General features: G+C 42.9%; 1 protein-coding gene across 50 annotated transcripts in view; it reads left to right on the top strand.

Moving 5' to 3' along the window:
* Nucleotides 1-19,267, top strand: part of CLASP1 (cytoplasmic linker associated protein 1) — a 259,813-nt gene that overhangs the window by 200,947 nt on the left and 39,599 nt on the right. For 35 of the 50 annotated variants that reach the window (XR_014829645.1, XR_014829648.1, XR_014829633.1 and 32 more), the window contains 3 exons: nt 2,240-2,403; nt 7,699-7,777; nt 8,775-8,918. Coding sequence is in view for 31 of the 50 variants with exons in the window: in XM_021075157.2 (XP_020930816.1) it covers nt 2,240-2,403; nt 7,699-7,777; nt 8,775-8,918 (387 nt within the window). In the remaining 19 variants the exon portion in view is untranslated. Of the gene's footprint in view, nt 1-2,239; nt 2,404-7,698; nt 7,778-8,774; nt 8,919-16,036; nt 16,124-19,267 lie in introns of all 50 variants that reach the window. The other 15 variants (XM_084999583.1, XM_021075149.2, XM_084999589.1 and 12 more) reach the window with 1 other exon arrangement.

Below are 19,267 nucleotides of genomic sequence, written 5' to 3' on the forward strand. Positions count from 1 at the left end.
TTTTTCCAAAAAGAATTGCTCCCTCTAAGAATTTGTTGGTGGCCACTTGGCTGGTGTCCACACCTCCTGCGGGTCGAGGAGACTCGCTCTCTCCCTGCATGGGGAGAGAACCTGAGTTGGCACAGGCCTTTTCTAGGAGTGGAACTGAGAGTGGGACCCTTGACAAAACTTTGCTTGGAGTCTAGATTTTAAATAAATGCCATGGTTGGGAAGGGAGCCTTAGAGGCTGTTAGGTGCTTTTAGAGGGAGAAATCAGAGGGATGAAGACATCAGGGAAGTTAAAGGGAATGTAAGGGACAGAAACGAGAGTGTGGAAATTGAAAATCCTAAATTGGCATTAGCAATCTCAATGCCTGAGGCACAGGGTATAACTGCATCTTTCACTGTAGTTTTCCTATTAAAATGGTCTCTTCTAAATCCTGCTGGGAGAAAGAAACCTGTGACAGCTACAAAATCTAGCTGATCACTGTCATCTTGCATCTTTCCTTGCCCTTTCCCCCTCCGAGGAATTGTCCCTGAAGCATCCATCACCTGTGCAGCCATTTAGCATTTTCTGAGCACCTGTACTGGGCTTGGAATACAGAAAACAGCAGAGGGCCCCTCCCTGCCCTCCGGGGAGCGCAGGAGAATGAATGCAGAGGTTCTCCTTATTTGGGGTATCAGCTCTCAATAGCAGTCTTGAAGCATGTCTTAAAAGTCCCTGTCATGGGGAGTTCCCGTCATGGAGCAGTGGTTAACGAATCCGACTAAGAACCATGAGGTTGCGGGTTGCCCAGTGGGTTGGGGATCCGGCGTTGCCGTGAGCTGTGGTGTAGGTTGCAGAAGTGGCTCAGATCCCACGTTGCTGTGGCTCTGGCGTAGGCCAGTGGCCGAAGCTCCAATTCGACCCCTAGCCTGGGAACCTCCATATGCCATGGGAGCAGCCCAAGAAATGGCAAAAAAGCAAAAAAAAAAAAAAAAAAAGTCCCTGTCATGGTCCTCACAGCCAGGTTAACAGTAACAATATTAATTAACTCTAAGAAATGTTGAGTTTAAGGGCCATGTAGATATCCAGAGATATAATAATAATCATCAAGATTTTCTCCAAGATAGTATTAAAAGCAGTAAGATGTAAAGCTTATGCATAAGATTTATAGCATAAGGGATATTAGATGGTTTTGGACATTGATGAAATTTCTATTACCTGTCACCTCTAGATTGCTGATTCAGAACCAGAATGTGAGGATAAAGGAGGAAATTTGTTTCCATCAGAAGGCTCTTGTACAGTGAGTTTGGAGGTCTCAGTTTAGTAAATATTTGCTGGCTGCCTTTGGCTAAACCAGGAATCCCACAGCTGGGGCCCGTTGCCTTTTTCCCCTGGGCGATCTCACGGGAGACCCCTGGTGGCTAACAGTTGCTGAGCTCCAGCTGAGCAGGTCTAAGAGCGCTGGGTTGTCCCAATGGAGCAAGACTCCTTAGCCAAGTAGGGGACATGGTGCTACTCCTTGGCCTCTCTGCAGCTGGGTCAGGTTACTCCACCGTGAACTCTGTCTCACCATAGACAGGTAGCACTGATGAGACACAGCAGCATGAGAATCATGTGAACTGTCAATATCTTTTGTTCTAGGGCATGATCTTTCATAAAGATCAGTATGACTTTTATAAAGATAATGCTGTATAATATCTGAATTGGCACACATCAAAATAGATGACTAAAATGAAAAGCAGTAGATATGCAGATTTTTGTCTACTTGTCCCCTAGTAGTATTTGTTGAATGCTAGATAATGAGAAATAAGAATAGTATAGAAACACAAAGATTAAAGTTTTTTAAGAAAAGGAGAGAAAGAGAAAGAAAAATCCTCCAGGATTAAACTCATACTTTTCAGCAAAGGTAATTTCTCTCTGTACTGAATTTTAAAGTTGTATAGAGGGAGGGGAAAGTATTTTATCAGATTGTAGCCTTTTCAGGGCTTTAAGAAACTGCATGGAAATGGTATTAATTCACTGTGAACTAACGTGGAATCTGTTTTGTTGCATGGCCTGGTGTGCGGTGGAATTCACAACAGAGAGTAAGTTCCCATCCTTCTTCCTTCATCTCTTTTCTTTAATACATATGCCTTCTGTAACATGTCCAGTTGTTAACAATGTTAACCTAAGTTATGAGTCTGGACGAGGCCAGTATGGGCATTTTTATTATTTTGGAGACTTGGGAGGAAATTCCGAATATATGTGAAATATTTGGTTTTCCTTTGTGTTTAGGTTTTCAGTATGTTTTTGGAGACTCTTGTGGATTTTATAATAATTCATAAGGACGACCTGCAAGATTGGCTTTTTGTTCTTCTCACACAATTACTTAAGAAAATGGGAGCAGATTTGCTTGGATCTGTGCAAGCAAAAGTTCAGAAGGCCCTCGATGTCACAAGGCAAGTGTCTGGGCAAGGTCATTTTTTTTTCCAGCTTTTGAGATACAGTTCCATAGAGCATAATGTAAGTTGAAAGTATGTGTAACATGAGGATTTGATACATACACACACACACACACACACACACACATAGCTAAATGGTTCCTGTAGTGTTAGCTAACATATCTTTCACCCCACGTAATTACCACTCTTTGTTGTGTGTGTGGTAAAAATGTTTAAGATATATCCTTTTACAGTGTATGACACAGTGTTGGTTAATATAATCACCATACTGTACATTAGATCCCCAGAAGACATTCAATTCATGTTATGTCTAAACCTGGAAGTTTGTACCCTTTGACCAACATCTCCCCATTTCTCCCCACTCCCCCACCCCCAGGCTCTGGCAACTACCGTTATGCTGTTTCTATGAGTTGGGCTTTTTGTTGGATTCCACGTATAAGTGAAACCACGCAGTATTTGTCTTTCTCTATCTGACTTATTTCACTTAGTGTAATGCCCTCAAATGTTATCAGTGTTGTCACAAATGGCATGATTTCCTTCTTTTTTGTGACTGAATAATATTCCATTTATACATACACCATATTTTCTTTATCTGTTTGTCCATCAACACATTTAGGTTGTTTCCATGCCTTGGCTGTTGTAAATACTGCCACAGGGAACATGGGCTCAGATATTTCTCTGAGATAGTGGTTTCACTTCCTTTGGACATATGCCCAGGAGTGGGCTTACTGGATCAAAAGGAGGTTCTAGCTTTAATTTTTTGAGGAACCTCCATACTGTTCTTTGTAGGGGCTGCACCAGTTTACTTTCCCACCAACATTTGTTATCTCTTATCTTTGTGATAATAGCCATCCTGACAGATGTGCGGTGATATCTCATCATAGTTTTTAGTTGACATTTTCTAATAACTAGTGATGTTGAGCACCTTTCATGTCCTTGTTGGCCATTTGTTTGTCATCTTCGGAAAAATGTCTATGGTGGGGGGACCAGGCCATTTTGATATTACAAGACTCTTCATAGGTGCTTTCTCTCGATTCTGTTTTGTTAACTGTGGTTTTTGTCACCAACTTGAATATCCACTTTCTTACTCAATTCCCACTTTCTCTTGTTAACGTATTTGTTGCAATATCCCAACAGTCCATGAGATGAAATACTCACATCTTCCTGAGTTGGCATTATTTTTGTGAATGCCCAAGACAAATGTAAAAAGAGAAATGAAAATTGATTCTTGTGGCTCCCGTTGTGGCTCAGCATCAACGAACCCCACTGGTGTCCTTGAGGACGTGGGTTTGATCCTTGGCCCCGCTCAGTGGGTTAAGAATCTGGCATTGCCGTGGCTGTGGCGTAGGCCAGCAGCTGTAGCTCTGATTTGATCCCTAGCCTGGAAGCCTCCATATGCTGTAGGTGTGGCCCTAAAAAGCAAAAAAGGAAAAGAAAAAAGAAAGAAAGTTGATTTTCTTCTCTTTAAAAAACATTTTAGAATATCTATTTTTATGTCCTCTTAAGACCTCAGTATTTCTATTTAGTTTTTTTAAGTTTTATTGAAGTATGGATAATAACCTCAGTATTTCTAATACTTGACACTAGATGTCTTTCTCTTTGTGTGTGATATAGTCTTCGTGTTCTTCTAGAACAGTTCATTGGCTAGAGGTTGGTAACATACTTATAGTGTTTGCGGCCCTTCTGGCCTTTATGAGAAAAGAGAACCAATAAAACTTAGAAAAGGGTTTAAAAAAAAAAAAAGCGTTGTCCCTGTTTGGAAACATCTGATCTCTTGCCTATACAATTGTAAATCCTCGACATGTAAGTGTAAGAAATTAAATGATCTTAGAAGATGGTTTTCAGTAATGTCTTGATTGCGAGTTGGTGGGTGATGGAGGGGAATGTGTCAGGTTGCTGAATTTCTAAAGGATAAACAAATGACTCCAGATCACTCAGAAAATTAGCATCAGCATAGTAACTATGATATGACCCAGTCACTATAAACTGGGGTATGACCAGGTATCATAGAATTTTCAAAGTGAAAGGACCTTCCTCGTTTTGATATAAAATAGGAAACAGGAGCTCCCAATGTGGCGCAGAGGGGTTGGCGGCCTCTTGGGAATGCTGGTATGTGGGTTCAGTCCCCTGCTGCAGCTGTGGCTTAGGTCAAGACTGCGGCTCGGATCTGATCCCGGGCCCAGGAGCTCCTTATGCTGCAGCACGGCCAAAAATGAGGGGAAAAAAAGGAAACAGGCAGAGTTTCCACTGTAACGCAGTAGATTAAGGACCCAGTGTTGTCTCTGTGATGGTTTGGGTCCAATCCCTGGCCTGGCGCAGTTAAAGGATCTGGCATTGCCACAGCTGCAGATCAGATTCTATCCGTGGCCCTGGAATTTCCATATGCCTTGGGCGCAGCCATAAAAAGGAAAAAAAAAGAAAGAAAAAAAGTAAAATAAGGAGACTAACTTGATGGGCCCAGAGTCCCACTTCACATTAGTGGCAGCCTGGGAGCCAAAAGCCAGGGTTGGTGGGGGCTGCCGTGTTGCCCAGTGCTGTGGTCACAGGCTGGCCTGCAGGGGGGATGTGGAGGGTGTCACGCAGCCCTGTCATCACCCCCTGCTTGCACCTCTTCAATGTCTCTGACTTCCAGGTGGGAGTTTATTTCTCTACACTGAGGTGCCAGCTTTTGGTCCCTGAGCCTGTAGAGCTGTATAATTTATGCTGCTGTAGAATTTTATTATCCTGGTAGATTATCCGTGAATTCCATGTTACATGCTGTATTTGCAATAAGGCTTTCAAACACTATCCTTCCTTTGGATGTTGGTGGAATTAGGGAACATTCCTGTGTACCAGTACACTGATGGACTTATAGTAACAGTTTAGCCACAGATTGACTGGAGGCACTGAACTGATGCGACTGATCTTATTAGCAAGTGCTGTAAAAGCAGGGGCTGTTACCTGATAGGCTGGAAGCTCTGGTTAGTTGTGGCCACGTTGAGATTTGGGGCCTGTGGTCCAGACTTTTTAAAAAAGGTCAGGAATGTGAATTAAGGGAACATGGGCAAGTTTTTTTTTTTTTTTTAATGACACTGTGAAAGCCAAATAAAAATTTGTGAACCAAACTTTAGCCTGTAGATCATTTCCTTAATTTAGGTGAGTTTGTGATGGACAAGATCCATTTCAGATTTGGGGGGATGATGGGTTATTATTACGGTTATATTTCTAATCTTTGGTGGTTAAGGGAAAATATTATGCCTTCCTGTTAATTTCCTGAATGCCTTGTTCCTTTGAGAATCCGATTCTCAGTCGATTTGGTAAAAGTCTCCAAGGCAAGTTTACTGTTCCTCTTCTCTGCAGCTGAGATGTCTCACTGTTCAGGCTTATCTGGGATGAGTGAGGGCTGAGGGGTCTCTGTGATGGCTGAGCTGTTCCTCAGCTGGGAGACCTGATGGTGAAGCTGCCGGTTTCCTTGCCTCAGGCTGTTCCTGACAGCAGGGCCTGTTTCCAGGCTAAATATACCGGTTACCCAAACGCATTCTCCAGGCTCCCTTTGCTGAAGAGGAAAGGAGAGGTGGTTTTTTGGTTTTGTTTTGGGTTGGGGAGGGGACGAAGGAGAAAAAATTTAGCTTTTATTGCTTTGCCAGGCAAAGGAGGCCACAGCAGGCGAATGCCCTAAAGACTGTGCCCTCCTTTCGGAGAGAATAGAAGGTGATTTTATAGTTTGGGAGGAGAAAGTAGGGCCACAGATAAGGATCAGGGTAGATGTATACTTGCCTTCTTCTGCAGAGCTGGTATTTAGTGCTCTGGGACTGGTTCTGGTGGTCCTTCTCCTTTCTGAGATGAAGAATGCTCATCAAGTAGTTAGCGTCTTTCATTTATTGGGGGTTTTAGTTCTCAAGGAGAAGTATTTTGTGTGTGGTTTGTTGACCTTGTTTCTTTGATTTATAAGAGTTACTGAAATCACATATACCAAAATGTGCTTTGCTTCTAGAAGTGGTGCTCAGAGCTTCCTGGGTGCAAATAAATGTGGGGAGAAAGGATGTGCTTTTGGGTCAAGTTTACTTTTTATTAGTAGCACTAATGATGGAACTACCAGTACCTAGTATGTGCTGTGCACTTTATATTTTTCTTGTGTTATTTCATTCAAATTTCAGATTGGTCTTATGATTTCTTAGCTTTAAACCTACACCCCTTTTCTTTCAACTGTCCTTCGGTACATTGAGAATAGTCTCAAAGGGAGCCTAATGAAAGCAAAGCCTCCGTTCAGCCTCAGTTGTAGTAGATATTTGCGTTGCACTGTCTTTGCCACTAGTTTGGAAAGAATGTCTGCATCAGCCACAGGGGCTCCATTAGGCAATTTTAAACTAATACTAGTAATTGCAACATTTTAAGGAGAGCGCACTGACTTTGGCCAGCCCAGGGCCCTCAGGGTTACTCATTTGGATCCAAAATCTGAGATGACTACAAGAGATGGAGCTGAAGAAGGGCTCTCGGGGCCCCAGCTCCTGTGTGTGTTTGTAGCAGGGGAGGGTTTTTCTTGTAAGCGTCCTGCAGCCTCTCTTCTGTGCCAACCACTGAAGGTCAAGGTCACAGGCACTTGTTCCGCAAGGACCATGGAGGAGATGCAGTCAGCTTTGTTAATAAGCAAGATCAGCTATAAGCAGACTCGTCAAGGTGTAAACATTAATTTGGGAATTGAAGTGTTTCTCATGTAAGCAGTATTCAGAAGGGTCCCTGGGAGAAGATGAGCAGATCTTTAGCCAGCAAGTAGGAATTTCTTCCGCAGTTCATTGCTGAATTTATGTGTTTGGGACTTTTATCAAGATTTCTCTTTTTCTAAATTTTCTGTATAATGTGTATTACTTTAGTATTTATACAAAATGAAAAGCAATATTTTAAGCATGTAAACAGGATCGATTTTTACATATATTAATCTACAACAGTGGGGAGTTTCTGTCATGGTGCAGTGGTTAACGAATCCGACTAGGAACCACGAGGTTTCGGGTTCCATCCCTGGCCTTGCTCCGTGGGTTAAGGATCCGGCGTTGCTGTGAGCTGTGGTGTAGGTCGCAGACGCGGCTCGGATCCCACGTTGCTGTGGCTCTGGTGTAGGCCGGTGGCTACAGCTCCGATTCGACCCCTAGCCTGGGAACCTCCATATGCCACAGAAGCGGCCCAAGAAAATGGCAAAAAGACAAAACAAAAAACAAAAAAACTGCAACAGTGTATTTTTGTTTCTTGTATGACTTTACATGATTTCTTTGTAGTAAATCTTTCTTTTAAAATACCTTTTTCTTTTTTTAAAACCAGGGACTCCTTTCCATTTGATCAACAATTTAACATTTTAATGAGATTTATTGTGGATCAAACGCAAACTCCTAACCTCAAGGTTGGTAGCTATTTGTCAGTTTAACCTTTGGAAGTCAAATTTGCTTAAAATATACTTCCTTATACCTGCCTCGTATTTGGCGGTCATGGCTAAATCTGCTGTGATCACTCCTGTCTGGCTCTCTGTGGACGTGGCTCCACTTCTCTCGGTTCAGCACCTGGTAGAGAAGTTGCTGGTTTGCTAGGTGAAGCTGTCTTTACCTTTATTTTAAACTGCTGAAATGGGTGCCCCGTGTTGTATTCCTGCCAGCAGTGTGTGAGGACTGCAGTTGTTCCACATCCTTACCAGCACTGGGTATTATTACTCTTTTTCACAACTAATATTTAAACTAGAAAATTTGGACATGTTGAAATAGGTATCTTATTAGCGTGTTTTTAATATTAACATTGTCGTATGTGAAAATTGTTACATTTTGAAAAATCATACCTATAGTAGCAAGACTAATTGTATTTGAAGAAAGATGTGTTACTTTGCATTGTGTCAGGTAAACTGTCTTAACTTGTTAAGGTTGAGTTACCTTGTGTGGAGTTTTTGCAAAGGCCGGATGTGTAATCACCCTTTTCTCCTGAAGTCAGAACCAGTTGAGGCATCAGTGGGGAAGTGAGGGTAGAAGAGCAGCGTGATTACCTTCAGTGCTGCCTTGCAGGACGGGGCCCAGAGTGGCTCAGGGGCAGAACTGACAGAGCTGTCCCCAGCTCCGCTCCATGGCAGGGCTGCAGGAGTCTGGCAGGATAGCACACGTGAGGAGCAGAGCCGCCTTCTCTGCAGGCCCGGCAGCTGCAGAATGAAGAGAATTAAGCTGCGGGCCGCTCAGCCTGTCCCCAGACTCACCTGTCAGTCACTTTCTGCTGGATGCTCCTCCACATTAAAACATAAATCCCAGAGGAAGGAGGTGCCCCCTCCAGTCGAGTGTTTACTTTTCTCTGACCACCAGTTAAGAATCCCATTCAGAGATTTCTAAAGTGTGCTTAATGTTTATAATTACCGGCTCTTTTAGGTCAAGGTCGCAATCCTGAAGTACATTGAGTCTCTTGCAAGGCAGATGGACCCTACGGATTTTGTAAACTCCAGTGAGACAAGGCTTGCTGTTTCTCGAATCATAACCTGGACAACAGAACCAAAGAGTTCAGACGTGAGAAAGGTAGGTCCGAGAGACCCAGGTACGGTTCTGATTACGGGCTGATCTTAGGTGTGTGTAGGAAAGAGGGATTTATGGAACCTTACGGACCACTCGCACCCCCACTTGCAAACCGTTCTCACGCCTTTTCTCTGAAGCCAGGACTTTGCTCTTTGTCCTCATCCTCTCTTGCCAGCCCCACCTAGTTCCAGCCTTTGACTATCAACATGAAAACCTGAAATCATTTATCATGGGAGATAGCCTGATACCAAGGTGGTGTTTGGGTCTTTTATTTTTATTTTTATTTTTTTTGTGCCTTAGAGCTGTAGCCGCAGAATATGGAGGCTCCCCGGCTAGGGGTTGAATCGGAGCTACAGCTGCCAGCCTACACCACAGCCACAGCAACGCAGGATCTGAGCTGCGTCTGTGACCTACACCACAGCTCACGGCAACACCAGATCCTTAACCCACTGAGCGAGACCAGGGATCGAATCTGTATCCTCATGGATACTAGTCGGGTTTGTTAACCGCTGAGCCACGGTGGGAACTCCTGCTGCCTTCTGAAATGGCACATTAACCCAGTAAAGAGGGCACAGGATGCTATTATTTCTATTAGTAGTATTCTACCTTAGGAATGTTAGGAAAATAGATCCACATATGTTAAAAGCATTAATCAATTTCTGACACATTATAGGCACCGAGGAGGTGAAAGCACCGTGTTCATTGTTTCTTTTTTTCTTTTCACACACATAGCTGCTATTTGATTACTTTTATATAAACAAACTAGTCTTTAAAAGTAACCTGTTTTTTTTTAGGGCCGTATCCATGGCATATGGAAGTTCCCAGGCTAGGGATCAAATCAGAGCTACAGCTGCTGGCCTATGCCACAACCACAGCAACTCTGAATCTGAGCCACATCTGTGACCTGCACTGCAGTTCACAGCAACACCGGATCGTTAACCGACTGAGTGAGGCCACGAATCAAACCCATATCCTCATGGATGCTAGTCAGGTTTATTACTGCTGAGCCACAACGGGACCTCCTAAAAGTTACTTTTAAAAACCAGATTTCTGGAGTTCCCGTCGTGGCGCAGTGGTTAACGAATCCGACTAGGAACCATGAGGTTGCGGGTTCGGTCCCTGCCCTTGCTCAGTGGGTTAACGATCCGGCGTTGCCGTGAGCTGTGGTGTAGGTTGCAGACGCGGCTCGGATCCCGTGTTGCTGTGGCTCTGGCGTAGGCCGGTGGCTACAGCTTCGATTCAACCCCTAGCCTGGGAACCTCCATATGCCGCAGGAGCGGCCCAAGAAATAGCAACAACAACAACAACAACAACAAAGACAAAAGACAAAAAAAATAAAAAAAAAAAAAATAAAAACCAGATTTCTCAGTTCTGCTTTCAGATTCAAAGTACTTGGTTTTGTCATTTGTGTATAATCATCTGCCTTGCGTTTTTTCCCCTCATTCTATACTCCATCCACACACACCCCTACCAAGATAGCCCTTTGGCCTTGGGGTTGTGCTGATAATGTGGACTGCTTGGGTCCAGCTGGTTAAGGATGGTTTCAAGCAGTAGTCAGAGGGATTCACAATTAATTGTTCTAATATTAAATAATATTTTTGCTTTATGATCCTTTTGTAAAATTTTGCATTATTTATCAAAAGCATATTTCACTGGCAGGCTTTAATTTAAGCATGGTTGGGATTAGAGACACATGCATGGGAGGTGGTGGAATGACTTGGATAATCTGAAGGTCAGAGGTGAGATTTCTGTTATAATTTTCAAAATTACAGGTCCACCAGTAAACACAAAAGTCTGAAGTACAGCTTTAGTTGTAACATGTATGTGTGTGTCTCTATGAGTATGTGGTCTTGTAATTAATGTTACTTAAGTTGTCCCTCCTATGGGGCAGAAAGAGATTTTAGACGTGCATGTTATCATAATTAGGGCCTCGGTGGGAACAACTCACTTTGACTATTTTGTCTTCTTTCTCTGGACATGCACATTAAAAATTTGAACTTGTTGTGGCGCAGTGGGTTAAGAATATGACTGCAGTGGCTCTGGTCATTGTGGAAGCCTGGGTTTGATCACTGACCCAGCCCAGTAAATAAGTTAAAGGATTTGGTGTTGCCATAGCTGTGGCTCAGATTCAGTCTCTGGCCTGGGAACATCCATTATTCTTGGGTGTAGCCATTAAAAAAAAAAAAAAAAATTGAACTTGGGAGTTCCCTGGTGGCCCCAGCATTATCACTGCTTTGGTGCCCCGGTCCCTGGCCGGAACTTCTGCATGCTATGGGCACGGCTGAAAAAAAATTTTTTTTTTTTGGAACTAGTGCTTATTGTCCTAACTTTTCTAAACAGGATACTGGAGAAATTTTTTTCCATGAGTTATCTAGCCTGCGGCATCATAGCACTCAACTTTGCTTTAATCCTTATTCAGATCAAATATAGTGTTAGGATATTATTGCCAGAAATCATGTGACTCATTTAGTTTGGCCTTCAGCACTTATTTGCAGTTATTTCGGATCATGCAGTGCTACAGCACAAAGCGTGGGCTCCACTGACCTGCTTCCAACGCCTGCCCTCACTTACTTCCCTTCCCTGTCCCTTTTTGAGGTCTGCTGAACACCTCACCCTCAGACGGAGATCAAGCTTGGGCTCTAGGACAGTATCCAGGCCTTCAGAGAAAGCTGAAAAGTTTTGCATCTAGGTCTCAGTTAGAATCAGCCTAGAAGTCGTTTGATTTACTTGGTGTAGAGAGGAGTATGGACGGTGTTTTGTGTCTGATTGAGGTTCCCTCTGTCTTGGCTGATTTTTAATGCACAGTTTGGAGGCCCATCATTCTAGACCGTTCCCCTGGGGTTGAGTGTCAAGACATACGGGCTGCTGATGTACTTACGACCTGGCTGTCAGTACCCAGAGCATCAGAGCCTTCAGGACCAGGCCTGGCCTTGCTCTTCCCCGCCTCCCTGCTTTAGCTCACCCTGTGTGCTCAGCACCTAGCCCAGTGCCTATAGTGACAGAGTAGGTATTCAGTTAGTGTTCTGAATGAATTAATGAATGATGAATACCCAGAGAGAAATGACCTAATTTCAGGTAACATCGTGAAGCCATCATTTTCAAAACAAATTATCACAAACTTAGCTTGAAACTATGCAGATTTCTCATCTCACAGTTTTATGGTCAGGAGCCTGGCACATGTCCTCTGCGTTCTCTGCCCAGAGTCTTCCCCAAGGTGTTGCCTGGGTCTCAGATCTCACCTGAGACTGGGTTTCTCTCCCAGCTCACATTCAGTTCCTTGCAGAACGGGTAGGGGTGCCTGCTTTCTTGCTGCCTGTCAGCAGGGGGCGCTCTCAGCACAGGGGGCTCCTGGCTGTCCCCTGTCACATGGCGTGCTCTTCAGCATGGTGGTTTGCTTCCTGAAAGCCAGCAGAAGTTTTGAAGAAATACTGTCCCAAAACTTACCAGATTTTATGAAAAACATGAATCCACACTTCCAAGAAGCTCAGAAAGCTACAAGAGTAAAAAGTAGATCCACACCCAGATACCTCATGATCAAACTACTGAAAGCTGAAGACAGAGCAGATCCTGAAAGCAGCAAGGGGACAGCTCGGCACAGCCAGGAGACCTTCAGGAAGATAGACTGTGGCCTTCTCTTTGGAGACTGGGGAGAGTGGGCAGCCAGATTCCTTTCATGGCACTGAAAGGAAGGCACTCTCTGTTTAGCAAAACTCTTCTTCAAAAATGAAAAATAGATGAACGAAGCCAGCAGTATTAAAATGAAGACTCCTTTTAATCTCTCTGACTCTTGTAAGGCTTGCCTGATTAGGGCAGACCCACTGAGATAACCTGCCCTTTGATTAACTACAGTCAGCTGATTCAGGATGGGCCTTATTAATTAATTAATTTAGTCTTTTTAGGGCTGCACCTGCGGCATATGGAGGTTCCCAGGCTAGGGGTCTAATTGGACCTGCAGCTGCCGGCCTACATCACAGCCACAGCAACATGGCATCCTGGCCACGTCTGCGACCTACACCACAGTTCATGGCAACACTATCCTTAACCCACTGAGCGAGGCCAGGGATCGAACCCGCATCCTCATGGATACTAGTTGGGTTTGTTACTGCTGACCCACAACCGGGACTCCAGGACAGGCCTTAATTATATCTGCAAAATCCCTTCTGCCTGTAACACAGTTATGGGAGTGACAAGTTCATCATATTCACAAGTCCTTCTCCCTCTAGGGGAGGGGCTTACACTGGGCTTATGCACCAGGAGGCAGGAATCTTGGGGTCCATCTTAGTGCTCTGCCTACCAAGGCTTTGGTCTTTCTCAATGGGTTGGCATGAACCTTCCATGGTTAGGTATTTGGTAATTCCTTTCATTCCTTAGCTCTCACTTAAATAGAAAGCCTTTTTACCTAACGGCACATATTGTGCCAAGGTTCAGTTTAGTAGGTGCATCTCTGCATTCAAGCCCCCCCCCCCATTTTTTTATTATCCATGATATCTGTGTCCCTGGGTATTTGGTTTTTGGTGGTATCCATGCAGCATTCACTGGTTACTGGTAAAGGGAGTTTGATTTAATTCAAGTAGGCTGGTTAAAGCACCGTGTTCAAATGTATTCCTTTGCCCCATGACTACTCCCACAACTTCTGCATTAGAGCACAGAGATTAGTGCAGAGATAGATTCACTTTTATTTAAATGCTCTGTTCTGATGTCCCAACCACTGGATATTTAAATAAGTAGAGTTGATGTTGTACCTGATACAGCTACCTTATTCAAGAACTTGAGGTTTATTGGAAAGATTGTCTAAATGAATAGTGCCTATATAAGTTAAAATACTCAGAAATTGTGATATGGTATGTATCACTCAGCTCTAAGATTTAAAATTGTCATTGTTGGGAGTTCCCATCGTGGCTCAGCAGTTAACGAATCTGACTCGCATCCATGAGGTTGGAGGTTTGATCCCTGCCCTCTCTCGGTGGGTTAAGGATCCAGCATTGCCATGAACCCGTGGTGTAGGTTGCAGACGTGGCTCACATCCCGAATTGCTGTTGCTGTGGCTGTGGTGTAGGCCAGCAGCTACAGCTCTGATTCAACCCCTGGCCTGGGAGCTTCCATATGCCATGGGTGTGGCCCTAAAAAAAGCAAAAATAAAATAAAATAGTCATTATCATTTTATAGCTGTAAACAAATAAAACAGGCAGCATTTTTTTATCTGGATAATTTAATGCAGTAAAGACATGCCTACTTATATATTTTAAGTAAGTGTATGTTTTGCCTCATCTGCAATTTGCAGGTATTAGAAGGTTGTTATCAGATGCTAGAGAGGGGTTGGTGACTTAGAAGCACTTCGTGATCATGAACCAAATTCTCCTCTTGGTGCCCTGATGTAATTTTTTAAGAGAAGGGCATGGTTATATCTCAAGTACTAGGAGAGCCCTACAGCCTGAAATCTATGCAGTAAACTCTCCTGTTGGCCCTGTCCTTAGAGAATACTAATTTGTACAAATAATCCTTGGGAAGTTTGCAGGCAGTGTTGTCATTCTCCACATCTGTAAGGTCGTATTTCGGGAAACCCTTTAGAAACGTTTCAAGCCGATAAAACTCCAATTTACTGACTTTCACATTTTTAATATTTTGTTTCCCTTTTTATCTCAGTGTTCTGGGATGTTTCATATGGAGGGGGGGGGGTGTTTAAATATTTGCAATGTTAAGGAATGAAGAAGCACAACCCAAACCAGAACACAGGCTGATCACCAGCGAGGTGTGCTTACCTGGCTGAGACTGACAAATTGGATGAAAGAGCCCCACCCAGGCTTTCATGGCCTGCTTTATTCCAAAAGTATGGGAATCCTGATTGGTTGTGTTGACCAGACTGTACAGAGAGAGGCGCACCAGACCTTTCTTAATGCACTGTGTTTGTGTTACGTTCGCACAGTGTATTCATAGAAGCAAGTCGATTCTGGAGTTTGCTCTCTGTTGACTTCTGCCCCTGCTCCTTGTTAGTGGTGTGAGCAAATCTTGTTTATTATCCATAAAATAGGAATCAATGATACATGTCATCACTGGAAGGACTAATTGCCATAGAGCATATAAAAACAGAGTAAATCTTAACTTGGTTTGTTGAAGCTTCAGCTATTACTGTTTGAGGATTGTTTTGATTTTGCTGCTGGTCCAGATTTTTTCTCCCTTCAATCACAGGGAACGTGGTAATGACAAGGAATTGTATGTTTATAGTTTAGGGTTCAGAATCCCTGTATATTTCCTTATTATATGCAATTCTCTAGCATTGAACACCAGCTTTGTCAAATGAACTAACAAACTTAGCCCCCAGATGTTGTTTTGAGAAATGTGGAAATAAAGACATGGCAAAGAAAACTAGAAATGATAAATATACTGTAACCTGGAGCAGGAAAAGTATGTAAATAGCCTTCAAAGGTCGTGTTTTGTTTTGTTTTGTTTTTTGTCTTTTTCCCTTTTCTAGGGCTGCTCCTGCAGTATATGGAGGTTCCCAGGCTAGGGGTCGAATCGGAGCTACAGCCGCCGGCCTACGGCCTACGCCAGAGCCACAGCAATGCAAGATCCGAGCCGCATCTGCGACCTACACCACAGCTCACGGCAACGCCGGATCCTTAACCCACTGAGCGAGGCCAGGGATCAAACCTGCAACCTCATGATTCCTAGTCGGATTTGTTAACCACTGGGCCATGACGGGAACTCCAAGGTCAAGATTTCTAATTGAAAAAATTTTAAACCTCTGTTGATAGATAGGCAGCATGTCCTAATCTGCAAGCTAAGGGTTTTACTATCAAATAAGATTTGAATCTCAGCTTAACTCTGACTGCCTCTTTCAAGTCTCATTTTGATGTCTTTGATCTCCCATTTCATCCCTGTAAAGCAGGAACACTGCTGCTTTCAGGAAGGATTATGGCAAAGAACTGCAGTGTAAAAATCATAGTTACTGTTACTATTCTGACAGTTACTCTCCTTAAACTTTCAGATGATATAATCTCTCTATATATGTGATTTTAGAAAAGAAGCCGCACGCTTGTACAGCTTACAAAGCACCATGGTTCTAAGCACTTGCTTCTTGTCTGGTTAAACCCCCCTCTCCTGTCTGTCTGTCCCCGCTTCAGCGTAGTCGAGCAGGTGATGTCCCCGCTAGGTCAGCCTCAGCCTGCTCTGGGCCTGGAGGAGGAAACTTGGAAGAAAATTGCAAACAGGTAGATTTAAAATTGTACTAATTTGAAAAAAAGACACCTCACTGTTTGCATTTGAGATGATTAATTCTGATTATCTTGTGAAGACACTGAGAAGATTTTGAAGAAACCTAAAATTAATGTAGTAGTACGTGAGAGAGAGCTCACGTGCGTGTGCATGGGCACGGCTGTGTCAGTGTTTGTGTTTGGAATGTTTTATGATTAACTACCTTCCCCAAGAAATTGGCACGTTGAATACAGACTTCTACCACATTTTAACGAAATAGCAAAGGAGAGATACTAAATTTAAAGTGTCAGAAGATTTTAAAATACCTTCTTTTGGTGGTTTTCTTTTCTTTCCTTTTTTTTTTTTTTTTTTTTTTCCTTTTAAGGCTGCACCCGAGGCATATGGAGGTTCCCAGGCTAGGAGTCGAATCAGAGCTACAGCTGCCAGCCTACACCACAGCCACAGCAATGCAGGATCCTTAACTCTCTGAGCAAGGTCAGCGATCGAACCTGCGTCCTCATGGATGCTAGTCAGATTTGTTAACTACTGAGCCACTCCGGGAACTCCTTTGGTGGCATTCCAAAGCAATTTTAATAGCAATCTGAAGGAAGCAGTAATAGTTGTTGAATAAATTAGAAAACTTTTTCCTTTCACATTTTAAGTTTTCCCTAATTAATACCAAGACTGACGTATTTGTCAAAGTTTTATTGCTCTCCCATCTGGAAGAATCCTTTTTCTGCTGTCAGGTACACAGCATTCAAAGCAGTCGACAGCCCTAAAGTTCTTCAGACACTAGCAGTGAGATTTGAAGAACTTTTTTTTTTTTTTGGTCTTTTTGCCTTTTCTAGGGCCGCTTCCCTCGGCATATGGAGGTTCCCGGGCTAGGGGTTGAATTGGAGCTCTAGCCGCTGGCCTACGCCAGAGCCACAGCAACGAAGGATCGTAGCCACGTCTGCAACCTACACCACAGCTCATGGCAACGCCGGATCCTTAACCCACTGAGCAAGGCCACGGATTGAACCCGCAACCTCATGGTCCCTAGTCGGATTTGTTAACCACTGAGCCATGACGGGAAGTCCAAGATTCAAAGAACTTTTTATACTCACTCCCCAAATTCTACTTTACGGGCTTAAGTGGGAATCATTTCCTTTTAGGTTGCCATTTGATCTTTAAAGTGCCTTGCCCTGGGAGTTCCTGCTGTGACACAGTGGTTTAAGAATCCAGCTGTAGCAACTCAGGTTGCTGCGGAGGCCTGGGTTCAATCCCCGGCCCAGAGCAGTAGATTAAAAGATCCAGCATTGTCACAACTGTGGCTCAGATTCAGTCTCTGGCCCAGGAATTTCCATATGCTATGGGGTGTGGCCATAACACACACACACACACACACACACACACATGCACGCACGCACGCACGCATGTACGCGTGCGCGCAACACATTGCCCCAAAGATGTCCCTTAGAAAAAGTCAGCAGCAGAGTTTTGGTCTGACTTTCTTAATGGCCCTTCCTCTGGTGGAGGCAAGAATTGAGACCTGGGACAAGCACAGAGGCACCCTCCATTTTTTGACTCATTATATACCCTTAGCTCTGCCCCAGCAGCTTTCCGTGAATCTCTCCATCCCATCCCCATAGTGACATTGTTCCTGCACCGAGAGCATGTTGATGGTGGTGCTAAATACGGCCCGGCCTCCATCCTTGCCCAGGTGTTCCGGTATCCCAGCTCCTCACAATGCAGAGAGCCGTAGAGAAAAATGCTTTAGAATCGGAGAACAGTCTCATTTCTCCTTCAACTTCAGTTTTAAAATCTTTTAAAAATAATATATTTAAATGATAGTTTGCATCCATTTCTGGGTCTTGAGTCTCATTAGGAAAAGATCTTACTTTGAAAACAGCTTTAAGTCAAAGGGTTACTTTTGAAAATTGTATAAAAATACAAAAAATACATTTTGTATTTTGGAAAATGCCAGAATAAATTATATCCATTTATTTGTGTAAATCACACTCATACCATCTGTCCAACTAGTTATTTCCCCAATTCCCTGTCTTTCTGTTTGATTTCTTATTGAAAGTCCCTTTACGGTTCTTGCGAGGGGCTCATCAGTGGGTCAGAAGTAGAAGCTGGCACACTTTCTTTTCCCCTGTGATAAAAGTCACCCGTGCCCGTGTTAAGTAGCTGTGAATTACCACAGTTTCATGGCCTGTCATCTTGCAGCCCATTGTTCTTAAAAGATCCCACCAGTTCATAATTTGCCTCCTGAAACCCCAACTAAGTTTTTATTATTAGGTATCTGGTCATTCTGGGAAGAAATAAAGTCTAAAGACAGCAGCACATTTCACACTGAAAACATACTATTCAAAAATGTAATACTATGGCATATAATTTTCTAGTGCCATTTTCAGTCAAAAAATAAGTGCCTAAACTTTACTAAATTGGTGATGTTGAATTTTCTTCCCTGCTTCCCTCCTTCTTTGAAGTGTAGTGTTTACTGCATGCATTTTTTTCTAACATGTAATAATTTTTTTTTTTAATGCACAAGTTACTTTGCATGATTTGGGGAATTTGCTTTTATACAAATCGTATTAACAGTACGTGACATAGATGGTGAAATGAGTTCTTCAGATAATGATTTATTAAAAACGTTTCAATAATGAAATGTAGAAATGTGTATTTTAGTACAATCACTAAAAAATGTATTTTGCCTGTATCATGAAAGCGTGCTGGCCCTTATGATTTAATTTAGATGGAAAATCTATTAATGACCATATTTGGCAGTCTAGGGGGGAAAAATGAGATGCTTTTGCCTAATGGTGTGCTTAATAAATGCTTTTGACATTATGAAAAATAATTTTTGATTGGGTAAAAAATATTCTGATATTTCTAATTTTGGTTAAATATATTTAGGTCATTGGATTTTTTTTTTTTTCCTTCTCCAGGCACAAAATAGTAGGTTGGTCTTAAATGGATCTACAATTAATTTTAACAGTATAAAAGCATTGAAAAGCTCTGTGGTATTTATTTCCAAAGAATTTCTCAGCAAACACGTTTTTGTGTGATGTTCTATTTGGTGGGAAAATATTTAGAATAATTACTCCAATCCTAAATAGTACACTTTTTGGACAAATGCATGCTTTCAATCAAGAGATTTTTCAAAATGTTTTCCT

Source organism: Sus scrofa, chromosome 15, assembly GCF_054392235.1.
Source record: "Sus scrofa isolate SSC_HxYL_T2T_F1_AM1 chromosome 15, Sscrofa_HxYL_maternal_Yorkshire_Landrace_v2.0, whole genome shotgun sequence".
Classification (NCBI taxonomy): Eukaryota; Metazoa; Chordata; class Mammalia; order Artiodactyla; family Suidae; genus Sus; species Sus scrofa.